Raw genomic sequence first — 13468 nt, forward strand, 5'->3', positions numbered from 1 at the left:
AAGAGGTTAAAGCATTTTAACGCGGGGAAAATGTCAAGAGTGGAGGAGACGGAGAAAGTGGCAGATGACTTAAGAGGAAGGGAGGGCATGTCATAAACAGTGGCACCGGACCGCTGCAATGTCCTTGGGTGTCTCTTCTCAGGGGACCAATAATAAGCACTCAACAGTGACACAGCACTAACTTCCAAGAGAGAGGGCGCATTGTTGTATCTGCTCCAATTGCTTCTGAGATGTTTCGTTACATTTCACCAATGTGGAAACATTGCCAATTCTGATGTTTGTTTGTTTTAAAAGCCTGCATGAGGATTATGTGTGATTCGGAAAATGCTTTCACAAGGTGGCGCTTAAAATTTCAACTCCGTCTCGGAGATAAAAAAGAAACAGAACATCCAGTCTAGTGGTCTGTACAAATCACCTTGGCGTGGACGGAAATGACCTCTCAATGATGCTCTTACCAGATTGCAGGCACATTAATGTGGGAGTGGCCGCAGGAGACTTGAAAAAGGGTCTGGACGCGATGAGATTTTATAAACTGGCTTTGTGACTTAACATTGTTTAAAAGTCTTGAGATTTCATCTCTTTGTCAGATTGTTTAAAAGTCTTGAGATTTCATCTATTTGTCGGGAACAAAATGAAAAAACCAATAGAGGGAGAGGCTAAAAACACAGGGGTCTGCCATACTCAGCACCTATAAAACTACAGACTGTAATCAACATAAGGATCATGTTAGCAGATGGTCTGCGCACAGCAAGTTCGTTGGGACAAAGCGCTAAAAGATGGTACCTGTTGATCCCACGGACCAGGTGATGTTGAGGTTGAAGTTGTTTGACGCGTTGATGGACATGTCCAAGTTCTTGTTTGCCTTGGGAAAATGAACATGAAAATGCTTCAATAAGATTAAAAAAAAATTACAAAAAATATACACATCATTGTCAAAAGAAAGATGTGCAATAAGGGCAGGGACACATCATTGTCAAAAGAAAGATGTGCAACAAGGGGATACTTTTCACTAGAACAGAACTTTGACTTTTTTTAATTTTTTTCAGTCAAGGATTCAAAGATAAACAATAGTTGTATTGTTATTTTATTCATTGAAAAAAGATTGTTAAAATAATAGTTTAAAATAATAGTTTAAGAGCAGTGGTTCTCTGACTTTTTCTACTATGTACCACCATGATGACCAACATTAGAATATAGCAGATTTATTCAGTTGAAAATGTAAAGATGAAAATATTAATTTTTTTACCACTAGAGAGTGCTCGCGTACCACTGGTGGTACACGTACCACAGTTTGAGAACCACTGGTTTAAGACAATGACATGGCACAAAAGTTCTCCATATGTTGCTCACTAGCGCCCCCCCACCCACCACAACATTAAGGTGTCAGATGTCACACGTGCTTTAAAATAAAACCTCATCGTTGGTTCACTTCCTGGTGTCTGGTACAAAAGTGTTGGGTTACCTGCTCAGGTGAGGCCATAAAGTTGATGGCAGTGTAGTAATTGTCATCTTCTTGGATGAGACTGAAGGTAAACTGGTAGTCAATTAGAAGATTGTCTATAAAATAAAAAAGAAAGAAAGAAAGAAAGTAAGTATGTACAAAGCCTTTCAGTGTCAACGTGGAACACACAGATCGACAGAGCTGCCAGCTGTGGTCTTTTCACTCAGGTTTATCCTGTGACAGCACAAACAAATGGTGAGGAATCAAAAGCTATTGTCGGACGGATAAAGACAAGTGAAAGGAAAATGTCTGTAATCATATCCATCGAGTGCAATCAGGGCGTACAATTTTCTCATCAAGTCGACCACATGCGGGAATACCTGACCCTGACAGCATGCTTCAAAAGGTGTGATTAAAGGGAAGGTTTTTTTTTATTATTATTATTAATTGAGAACATATCGTCACAAATTGATTTGATGTTATCTAAAACAATGCCCTCAAATCGAGGCAATGTCTAGCCAGTGTGTAAATCTATGGTTCGCAGTCTGTCTGCGTTAGTGCAACTTCAACATCTTGATAATACTATAATAAAACTCTAAAGGCAACCATTTTGAACGAAAAGTTTTGAATCACTGCTCGTCACTATTTTGCCAAGTCAAACCCCCGATTTAGTCAACTTTCTAAATGAATAGACGAGTAGGTGGAGTGATGGGAGTGAGCGAGAAGACAAGTGGGGGATTTTTTTTTTTTTTTTTTCTCTTCATTTCTTCGCCTTCCTGATTACTTCAGTCACTCGGTCCTTCTGATGCACTTGACATTTTCACATTGAGTTATTCTGTCACAGAACAAGCACCCCTGGTGCCAAAGTGCAAAAATGCACCATCTGCCCCGAGTGGAAGAGTGGAAGTGGAAATAAAGGAGTAGAGGAGAGAGAGAGAGACAGAAGAGCAGAGAATAACCAAAGGAGGTGTGTGACTGTGGGACTGTGTGAGTGTGTGAGTGTGCATTGGTTGCCCGGTGGACAGTTACTCACAGTAACAGGTTCCTCTGAGTGGATTGCCAAGGTAACGGTTCTCTGAGTCACATCTGCAGAGGGGAAAAAAAAGAGCGGAGAACTAGATGAAGGCAAGTGCTAACAGACTGAGAGCAAGAAAGCCTCTTATCAGAATGGGTTGAATCCAAGTGCCGGCGCATTAGCTCCTGCTGTTGGCTCCTCCTCAAGACTCTTACTCCTGACAAGGAGCAAATGATCAGATACTTTCTGAGTTAATTAGATGTTTTTACAAACATTTCTTTATCAAACCCACGCAGAGTTGTGCCACCGACTTTTTTTTACCTATCGCCTGATCATAAACAACTAATATAAAAACGCGCCAGAGAATTTAATTCTTGATTGCAGCACGAACCCAATCAACGGTAATCAAGAATCGCAGTAGGATTATGGGTAAAGTCAGTGGAAAAACACGCTGTGGAAAGAGTTTAAAAGTGCCCTTAAAAAAAAAAAAAACAAAGCTGGAGTTGAGGTTTAAATTTTAACTCTGACATTTAAGGATTAGGGTTTTGAAATTAAACCGTAGGTCTGTTGACACAACAAACCATTTGTATTACTTTAATAACTATTATGTTCATTTATAAGCTAGTGAGAGGTAAAGTTTTCTTAGCAACAACAAAATTTTTATTTACCCAAGGGGTAAAGTTTTCTTAGCAACAACAAAATATGTTCCCAAGATCCCATGGAAGAGGGTTAGTCTCTTCAGTCCAGGTCTATGTAAAATCAGTCTGCTCTCCATTGGAATAAAGACTGTAATTCCACATATTGACCTCTCGGCGCCATCTGTGTCATTAACATTTACCAGTGCCGGGCTGCTATTCACATGTAACTGCGGTGTGTCGTCCAATCGCATCCATCCTCCCACTCACTCACACAACATTGCCCACCCTCTTTCTGTGGGGTAAATCAACAGCCTGCGTCACAAAATGTAGTGAAAGCTTTTATCTGGGGTGACTGAGTAGACGGACGCAGGCACACTAATGAGTAACACAGACTGGTCTGTTGTTATTGGAACTCTGGGACAGAGGCTGAATCAGCTCCATGATAAATGTAGTGCATTTAATAAAGGTAATAAAAACAACACATATGTAGTGAATGTTGTTGTTGCTTTGGTGAGTGGTTAAATATTTTACAGCCCACCGCCCCTGTCATTAAACGCACCGCACAGTGGTATAAATACACAGCAATCTGAATTATCTTTTCTTAGAGATTTTTATTTCACATATGAAAGGCAGAATGAGTTTGTTAAGAATTGTTTAGATTTGTCTAAACCAGCTGTGTCAAACTCATTTCCACCAGGGGGCCACATCATCAATACAGTTCCCCTTGAAGGGCCGGTTGTAAATGTTAGACCTTATAGATACAGTTCCCCTTGAAGGGCCGATTGTTGTAAATGTTAGACCTTATAGATAGGTTTTTTGGTCCAAAAAATGTACTTAATTTTTACAAATTTACTTCATTCAAAGAAAATCCAGTCAAATCCATTCACTGTCTTTATTTAAAGATAATCTGGTAACAACCGGTAACAGGTGGTACTGGCTGAAAAAAGGTCGGGGACCGCTGGTATAGATGTTACTACTCAATTACAGACTAATACATGTATCTGCAATTGATTATTATTTATTCAAGCTGTAAATATTGTTCATTGTTGTGTAATTAAACAAAACCTTTTAATTTCTCAGGTTAGGAAACTCTGCTGCATCAACTTTACTGAATGTTTTTAAGCTCCCGTGGGCCACACAAAACTGCTTGGTGGGCCGCATTTGGCCCCCGGGCCTTGAGTTTGACACATACGGTCTAAACCATCTGATAAAGCAAAAAAAAAAAAGTTTGCACCCCCTTAGTTCTAAAGTATCTAAAACAAACAGTCACTAAGAATTCAGGGACGGGTTTGAAAATGCCACTGAAATTTTAAACCTTAGATATCTATCAATAACGCACTCACACAGGCCACCAATTAAAAGTGCAAATGAGTCAGAATCTCCGAGGCGGCGGTGCCAAGTCAGAGAGGACGCGCAGCAGCCAGACAGAGACACGTATGCCACTGAGGAGGCGGTGGCTGTTAGTGATGTTACAGTGAGTGATGTTGCGGTGATGCGGCGCGGGGATGATTTTTGAATCTAAAATTGGATACCAGAGACAGATGGTATCATCGCTGAAGGTAGCGCGCAAACAAACAAATAAAGTCCATCTGAGGCACGGGGAAAGGGAAGGGAAGAATGCACAGCGTGTTGCGACACATTTAACATGATGGAGATATTGCACGTTTGAACAGATTAAAGGGCAGTTTTACAGTTTAATCAGAGGTCAGTTGTTTTCTTTTACCACTTTAAGCCTTAAAACTCCCCCCCCCAAAAAAAATACATGAAACACTTTCTTTTACCAGCCACAGGAAATGATACAATTTTATTTTTCCGACGGCTACGCCGTGCGTAACATTGTGTGGTGTGCGCCACTTGGCATCACAAATCAACACAAAACACAAAACACACACCTCTACACACTAATAATAAAGTGTATAATGCAACTCCTCTATACCGTATCTCTATATCATCTACACCTACATGCACGTGCGCGCCCATCCTGAACTCCAGGCAATACTCCTGTGCTGTATCTTAATTTGATCTACACTCAACTTGAACCTCCGTCTCTGGCCCAAGTGCACAGCGCTCTCTGTGATTTAACAGGCGTGATGCGCGCGCGCACACACACACGCACGTACCCAGGAGTTGGCCATGTTTGCCCTTCACTGCACGTGAACGCACGCGTGGAGCCAATCGGCACTACCTTTACCGCGACGGAGGACCGACGAACCTCTCGTGTGTGTGTGTGTGTAAATGAGCACTATAATAAGAAATACTCCCTTCACTGTTCGTTTAACTCGTCATTGTAACACAGCACGGTCCTCGACAAATGTTTTTCCCCAAACAATTCTTTTCTGCGCTGACGCATATTTACTTCATTACCGCAGCTATTATTTGGAGGTTTTAATGGCATCTGCACGTGTTTCTGGCGCTGGGAGGGGGGGGGGGGGGGGGGGGGGGCTAAGTGTGTGTGTGTGTTTGTGTAGGGCTGAGAAGACAGAGTATCCTTGTACAGAGGTCTTTGTTTAAAGGCTGGGGATGTTTGGAGTGAGTGGATGACAGTGGCACAGACATTGATTAAATGTAATGAGATACCAGAAATTGCATTACAAAAAGAGAGGGTAAACAACCCACCCTGACTCTGCAGTAGGTGTTCCTGACAATCACATTAGAAAAACTGGATACTTGATTAGAGCGACACATTTGTATGTTAAGGTACATTGTGATTTTAAGATAAAAAAAAAAAAAATACCCCTGCTTCAAAGGAGCCACAAATCTAATTAGCTCTCTGTAAAAATGAGATTAAATTAACGACATTTTCTGGTCTGCCTCGAGCTCCGGGCTAAATTTTAAGGTGATGATCACTAATGGGTTGCGCAATGTTTTCCTTAAAGCTGGCTCCAGAGCCGTACGGGCACAGCCTCTTTCTCGGTGCCAGCTGATGATTGGTTCGCTGGTGTTTGGCCTGCTGAGATGCCCCAGTCTGGTTTTGTAGGGTGGAAAATGAGTCGCTACAAATAAAACTGTTAGCCACCTGCTACATGGATGTTGTTCAGCGTTGCACTCGGTTGCGTTCCATCTGGCAGAAATTTATATCAGGTTGTGTTTTCGGTGTCAAGTGTGTTGTTTTTTTTTTGGGTTTTTTTTTTTCGTATTCAACAGGGGGAACGGGGACCCCGAGTAGATCATAAGACTTCAATTGAATTCACATGGCCTCTATTACTGTTGTTGTACGTTGTTAAAATATCAACAAGGATGCAGTCTAGTTTAGAAAAGGCACATCAATTAGGGTAACTAATTTTTCTTAGTTGGATGTTCCCAAGTGCCCAAGACCCAATCCCATGACTGGTACCTGTCCATGGGTCATGGGTAATTTTTTTATTTAAAGATAATCTACCAATATTTCAAAATAGAACTTCAAGTAATCTTTCAGACTCCAATACTAACAGAATAGTCTGAAGGATGTTTTATTTTGAAATTTTGCCTTAGCAATCCTTCAATACCCATCATTTGTCTGATGTATAAAAAAAACTGTGTGTTGTCAAGATGACCGCCATTCATCTCTATGGAATTTTTTTCCACAGCTACCCTGCAGATAAATGTGACTAAAGATTTGAATCTGACATTTCTGTCATTTAACAGACATGAACCCCTTTTTTTTTTGACCCAGCGCTCAACACAAACATCTACTTTTAGCCGTACATTTATTCCTGCAGAAGGACTTTCAATGGACCCGGTCTCTCAGAGAGCCCGTGCGTGCTCAGGTGTGTGTGTGTGTGTGTTTGGAGTACTCACAGCTGGCACTGGTCCCCTTTGATCCCCTTGGTGGTACAGAAGCACTTGCCTGTTAACACCTCGCAGACATTTGCATGACCATTACACTTGCAGGCTGGGGAAGGCAGAGAAACACAGATGGGGGAGAGGAAAAAAAAGATGGGAGATAAAAATGAACAATTTTAAAAAGGAGCAGAGGAATAAACCACCGGTTGCCGTCACGAAAAGACAACAAACACGATGGAGAACTAAAAAGCAGACAAAAATGTCATTCCTCCAGGCTGCATCGAAGCCACGGGGCTCAGGATGCCGTAAAAACACAAAAGCCATAATTCCAACAGCTTTTTTGGTTTTTTTGTTTTTTTACCAGTTAGCTTTCTACAAACTGCCCTTCTGCTTAACGGAAGTAAAATTTATATTGATCTGGGAAAGATGAGAGTGAATGAGTGTGTTTTCCCAAAAGACTGCCCTAACCGCAGAGATCTGAGTCACAGGGGTAAGAAATATGTTGCATCCATTAACGTGTCTTCAGTCACATTTGTCAAGTTGGTAAATGTGACCATTCCAGGTGGAGGGAGGGACGACTTTTAACTGGCTGCGACAGCCATTCGTCACTGTCAGTGACAAACTGATTCAATTCCAGAGGTTTTGATGAATATCCAGTCAAGTCTGTATTTGTATTTAATTCAAAGAAAGCACGTCTCTCTATTTGATGACAGGTAACGATTTTGAGACATCCATCCTACGGCTTTAAAAAAAAAAAAAATGACAAGAATATTCCTGGCACAGACACTCATCTGGGTGGTTTCACCTTACACACCACGGCCATAATCTATGCATTAGGATGCCACCTGAGAACATAAAGCTCAAGATGTGTGTGTGTATTTGACAGAGCAAACAAACAGACAGTGTGTAGAGCAATTGCCGGGGGAATGATTTTTAAAACATTACTGCGATACGTCCCAGCCTTAGCCAATAAACCGATAAAATGAAATGGACTTGTCAATTATTTCACAAATTTGCTTTAAAGCCAACAACATGTAAACAAAGCGTCCTTCATTATGTCTACAAAACACGGACACAACAACCTAAGATCCTGTCATTTTTTTTTATCTGCAGAAACCAAATCTGTTATGTCGGATGAATAAGAAGTAAATAAGTTACACAATCAAACCGATTGCATTTCAGTTCCAAAGCTGCGTCTTTGACGTGGAGCGTTTGACCTTCACATTCACCGGCAATTCCTGTAATGCACCACATGCGCTCCCGGAGGTGACAGGAACACGCAGATAATCGTGATATTACTCATGTGTTTGAGTGGCAGACGGAGAGAAGTAAAACAGCACATGCCGGACGTGCATTTTGTTTTGCAAAAAAGAAAAGAGCGAAGGAGAGAAAGAAAGAAAGAAAGAAAAAAGAAAGCAGAGCTCGACTGTGTGATTCTTCCTAGGTCTAACCAACACGCAAGAGTGCCCTCTTTTGGTTATAATGCTGAAAAACCGCAGGTTGTGTAACCGGATAATTACAATCAAGTAAGTGCATCAATCACTTCGGGGAGACTAATTATCATTTGTACACAGCGGGTTTCGTTTCAAACAGAACAAGTCATTCCAGGGCCATTTGTGTAAAATGTATATAATCAGAATAAATGGAAAAGAGCGACAGGAAAATATTATATATCTAAATGCCCTTTGAAAGTATGTTAAATCTCAGCTTTTAATTAGCAAAGGTGGAACCCTTCAAAGTCATTTAGCTGTGTTCGTGAAGATAAAGTATTGTCCCCAGCTGCTGACGCTGTACTCACCTTGACATTTGCCTCCATTGGTGGGGTTGCCATGATACCCAGGCATGCAGGTTTGGCACTGCGGCCCAGTGGTGAGGTTGCGGCACTGTTCGCACACACTGCCGTTTATGCACGTGCTGTGGCCGTTACACTGGCATGCTGCGGAAGAGGACAGAGGTCTACGGCTTACGAACACGGGTGACCCCACGGCACATGTGTCAAACTCAAGGCCCGCGGGCCCAACGTGGCGCACCACGTCATTCTGTGGCCCACCAGAGTTCATAAAATTAAATATTTATCTTAAACTCTATAGTTTTTGGACGGGCAAAACGCAGTGCAGAGCGAGTAATTCACACTTTACCAAAAACACAAATCTCCATAATGTATGATGATTTTGTGACATCCTTGGTGGTACTATAAAAAATACTGTGCTAACAAAAATAAAATTAAATATTTATCTTAAACTCTGTTGTTTCTGGATGGGCAAAACGCAGTGCAGAGCGAGCAATTCACACTTGGTGGTACTATAAGAAATACTGCGCTAACAAAGAATATTTGACATTTGAGTTTTAACTCACAAATACCATCGTCATCGCTTCAGAACTGCAATACTCTCTTGTCGTGTTTTCTCTTTCACCTTCATTTGAAAAAATATCGTCCAGTCTGTGTTTGTTTTAATTAAAATCGTTACCATGGTTTCTCTTCGCGCTGACACAGTATGAAAAGTTGATTTTCAAGTGTTTGACATGCTTTAGCTTTGGTGTTGGGGGGAAAAAAAAATAAAAGTGTAGTCAATCTATAAACTAGACCTGTAATGGAAAATAATACGAAAATAAACCCAGTTTATTTCACGCAAGGCTGCCTCATAACTGAACCGTGTTTATACTAATGTTTCCCAGCCACAGTTTCCTGTGTGGAACTCGCCGTTCATAGACTGCAATTAATTCCACCTCTGACATTAGACGCACCGTCTCGCCTCAACCCCTGATGCTCGCAGGGCAACAGCTATAATTTAGAGGAGGGACAACACACTCCTGCAATGTCACTCTAACAGTTTACACATATAAAAGGAAAAAGGCTAATATTACTTCTTTTTTTTTTTCACCTGATGGGGCAGTGCAAGATTTTAGAATTTGATAGTAAAATAAAAAAACTCATCTTAAAGAATTAGGTGCTCCTCAATATTTGTACACACGATTTAAACCACTGGCCTGGCGGGCGTCGAACAAATGATGAAATTACAAGCAGCAGTGTGCGTTTCATCGCCTCACGTGACGTGGTTATACGGGCTGAGTCTAATGACAGCACAGAGGAGCGTTAGGTTGCACCGAGTCAGCAGGGAGGGATCAGTTGCGCGCAGGAAGTGTAACAGAAACCGTTGATAAGAGCATCGTTTCAAACACGAGACATTAAAGTCAATACACACAGACGTTTACACACAGACATATTTATAACATGGAATCTTTAGCTTAAATAAGACACAGACAGGAAGTGGACTTTTACCAGGGCAGTGGATGAAGGCCCATTCGTATCCCTTGTCTTTGGGGCAAATGCCGGGATCCAGACTCATGTCCTGGGACTGGCCCTGCTGGCCCTGCTTCGTTGTTTTCTTCATTGGCCCCCGGTATGAACCCTCAATGCAAAGACCCTTCCCGGTGCTGCTGGGGTCTCCACACCAGCCGCATTCCGGTTGCTGCAAACAGTGGGCACACGTCTGCAGCCCTGAGCAATTAGGAGCTAAAAGAGAGGAGACAGAAAAAAACAAAAAAAAAACTTTGTTTTGTGTTTGAGTTCAACAATCCATGCCGCTTTATCAGCCACGGGCACTTCTTCCGTTTTCAACATTTATTTAAGAGTCACCTTGAAACCAGCATCAACAGAAAAAGATGGACTGCCGCGGCAGTCAGAGCGTGCTGCTCTCAGAGGAGCTTCCAAGCTTCCACGTAAGATTTCTAACCTTTCTTAACAAAATTCCACAAAATGTCTTCACCTGCGAGCGTTAATAATGTTTGCACTCAGACACAAATTGGTTATCTGCTCGCGAGTTGTCAGGACAACAGGTTTAGAAACATGCCGAGCATCGGCCGGCTGATGGAGCGGAGGAGAAGATGGGACATGTATCAGCAAACCGCGGGCATGTTTTCGGTTCGAGTGCAGTTCAATAAAAGAGTTCTAACTGTGATATGAGAAGTGGCACCGTGATCACAACACACAACAGCCGACAGAGTGAGAGAGCGTTGCCGTTTTGTCGATGTTGGGATGAACTCGCGGGCCACCAAATTGCTTGACAAGTTTCAGTGTTGCCTGCCAGACAGACACTTTAAGGGGAGGGAAATGTCACCACTATTTTAAGAAGACAAGACGTTGAGTGCTTTTACTTCAGTTTATGTCAGACAAATCTCCAGCTATTCCGTTAATGGATGCGAAACCATGACAACGAGAAAGCAATCAGTACAAAGTAAGGCCATTTAAGTTTGTTTTGACGACGGGACGCGAGCGGTGCGATTCTCAGGAACATACCATTCGGAGAAAATAAGTAGCTGCACGAGGACTCATCTCGCCACGACACAAAAGCACCCTGAGATGCATCATCAACACAAAGACAAAGCCCATGCGTTTTCCGACGCACTTTGACACGTAAACCTCACAGTGATCACGAACGGGTAGTTAACTGTTGTACAGGAAAGGCATCCAAAAAACAACTTCATTTCTGGCTTTGCTGTATGTCAAAAATAAGCTTTCAAGGCTTTTATTTTGCTAAGACAAACAGAAGATTTTCATTTGATAAACGTTTAAATACAAAAACAAATGCTAAAACTAGTGGCATAAAATGATCCTTAAAAAAAAGTTTGTTTCTTAGGATCATTTTATTATTTACAATTACGTTGAAACAAAAGAAAATGTAATTTAAGTTGTAAGTTAACAAGACAAAAGTGGTATTTTTTTTACGAAAAATAATAGTAGCACAAACATGCTCCTGCACGCGGCCATCCCAAGAGATAAGGTGCGATTGCTTAGCTTGACGTGACTTGATTGTCACATTTTCATAAAAGCACCTAATCAACCAATAACACGCAGCTGCTCTCATTTCTACAGCTCTCTAGGCTAAGGCTGCGGCTCGCGAGTCATTTTTGAGAATCTGTTAATCTTCCAATTATTTCTCTCACTGTATCAAATCCTTATTTTTTTCAACCAAACCACAGAAAAAATGTTTTTCAAGATAGGACAATGTAATTTCCCTGGTGCTCAAGGTGACAGGTTTACCTATTTGACTCTTTACTTATTTTGACTTCAAACACTGGAAGTGAATTTTTTCTGCCATGTGTAAAGAACAGAAGCAACATGTTTGGCCTGCAAAAAAAAAAGGAAGTGAGCAGAAACATTTTTGCCTTTAAAATATATATAGGCGAAAAAGTGGAATAAAATAAAAGGCAATGGGTAAAGAGGGCAAAAGAGGGATAAGAAAAGAGGAAAGACGTGGAGGAGAGGTGAAGAGAGAGAAGAGGAGAGGAGAGGAGATGAAAGGAAAGAAGAGGAGAGGAGAGGAGATGAAAGGAAAGAAGAGGAGAGGAGAGGAGATGAAAGGAAAGAAGAGGAGAGGAGAGGAGATGAAAGGAAAGAAGAGGAGAGGAGAGGAGATGAAAGGAAAGAAGAGGAGAGGAGAGGAGATGAAAGGAAAGAAGAGGAGAGGAGAGGAAAGGAAAGGAAAGGAAAGGAAAGAAGAGGAAAGGAAAGGAAAGGAAAGGAAAGGAAAGAAGAGGAAAGGAAAGGAAAGGAAAGGAAAGGAGAGAAGAGGAGAGGAAAGGAAAGGAGAGAAGAGGAGAGGAAAGGAAAGGAAAGGAAAGGAAAGAAGAGGAAAGGAAAGGAAAGGAAAGAAGAGGAAAGGAAAGGAAAGGAGAGTAAAACAGTGGGCCATTAGACCGGAAAGAAATCTCAGTGTAGTTTACACTGCACATAAAATAACACTCACTGTGTCAATATCTGTGGCTAAAATATCAAATTTTAATTAGATCAATTCTGTTTGTAGGAGAGACTGGAATAGAGCACCTCCTGCAGTTTGAAAGCTGTAACTGTCAGTTACACTTGGCAGAAACACTGCAGAACACAAGACAGTGGCACACTGTGCCAGGAGCTTGAGAAGAACAGACCTTGTATGTTAAAACCAAAGAACACTTCTAGGAGATTGGATAACGTCCTACTGTGTTCACAGCAAGGTATTTGTTTTGCTCTGACAGCTATTCACCCAAATCAAGCAACAGAAGAAGAAACACATGACACATGACAGCTACATTTGCCTAACTTCCTTGTTAAGCATCGCTGGTACCCGACGCTTAAAACGTTTTCACTGTGTTTACTCACGTAAACACTCCTCGCATCTAGGGAGGACATTATCGCCGAGACAAGTTTTTAATTGACTTCCCGCCAAAAGCTCGGCACTGAATCAGAATCAGAAATGCAATAAGTGGGCAGTAAAACTTTGTTCCGTCTGACTTTGCTCGGGCACGTTCAACCTCAAACAGACAAAAAAAAACAAAAAAAAAACACAGCCAGAATTTAATAGGACAACCTTTCTCTGTCCTTCATGCCAAAAGGAACAAATTCCTCATGACAAATATCCACCGAGTGCTCAAACACCATCGGCAGACAAAAGAGTGCAGGACTGTACCCTTGGGCTCCCTAAATTTGTTACTCACTAAAGTGATCAGAGATGTTTTTACGGTCTGACAAAACCACGGGTATAATTCATACGTCATGAAGCAACAACGGCATCGACCCCAGCGACTGCAGTGACCTCCAGATGAAAGGAGCTTCCTGATCCACTTACCAACGTACAG

The 13468-nt window shown here is 41.7% G+C and overlaps 1 protein-coding gene across 2 annotated transcripts in view; it reads right to left on the reverse strand.

Moving 5' to 3' along the window:
- Positions 1-13468, reverse strand: part of atrnl1b (attractin-like 1b) — a 55952-nt gene that overhangs the window by 23972 nt on the left and 18512 nt on the right. For both annotated transcript variants that reach the window (XR_003050304.1, XM_008313771.3), the window contains exons 18-23: positions 10137-10370; positions 8655-8792; positions 6872-6965; positions 2475-2527; positions 1463-1557; positions 784-862 (exon numbers count right to left, since the gene is read on the reverse strand). Coding sequence is in view for 1 of the 2 variants with exons in the window: in XM_008313771.3 (XP_008311993.1) it covers positions 784-862; positions 1463-1557; positions 2475-2527; positions 6872-6965; positions 8655-8792; positions 10137-10370 (693 nt within the window). In the remaining variant the exon portion in view is untranslated. The remainder of the gene's footprint in view (positions 1-783; positions 863-1462; positions 1558-2474; positions 2528-6871; positions 6966-8654; positions 8793-10136; positions 10371-13468) is intronic.

Source organism: Cynoglossus semilaevis, chromosome 8 (assembly GCF_000523025.1).
Source record: "Cynoglossus semilaevis isolate Cse_v1.0 chromosome 8, Cse_v1.0, whole genome shotgun sequence".
Classification (NCBI taxonomy): Eukaryota; Metazoa; Chordata; class Actinopteri; order Pleuronectiformes; family Cynoglossidae; genus Cynoglossus; species Cynoglossus semilaevis.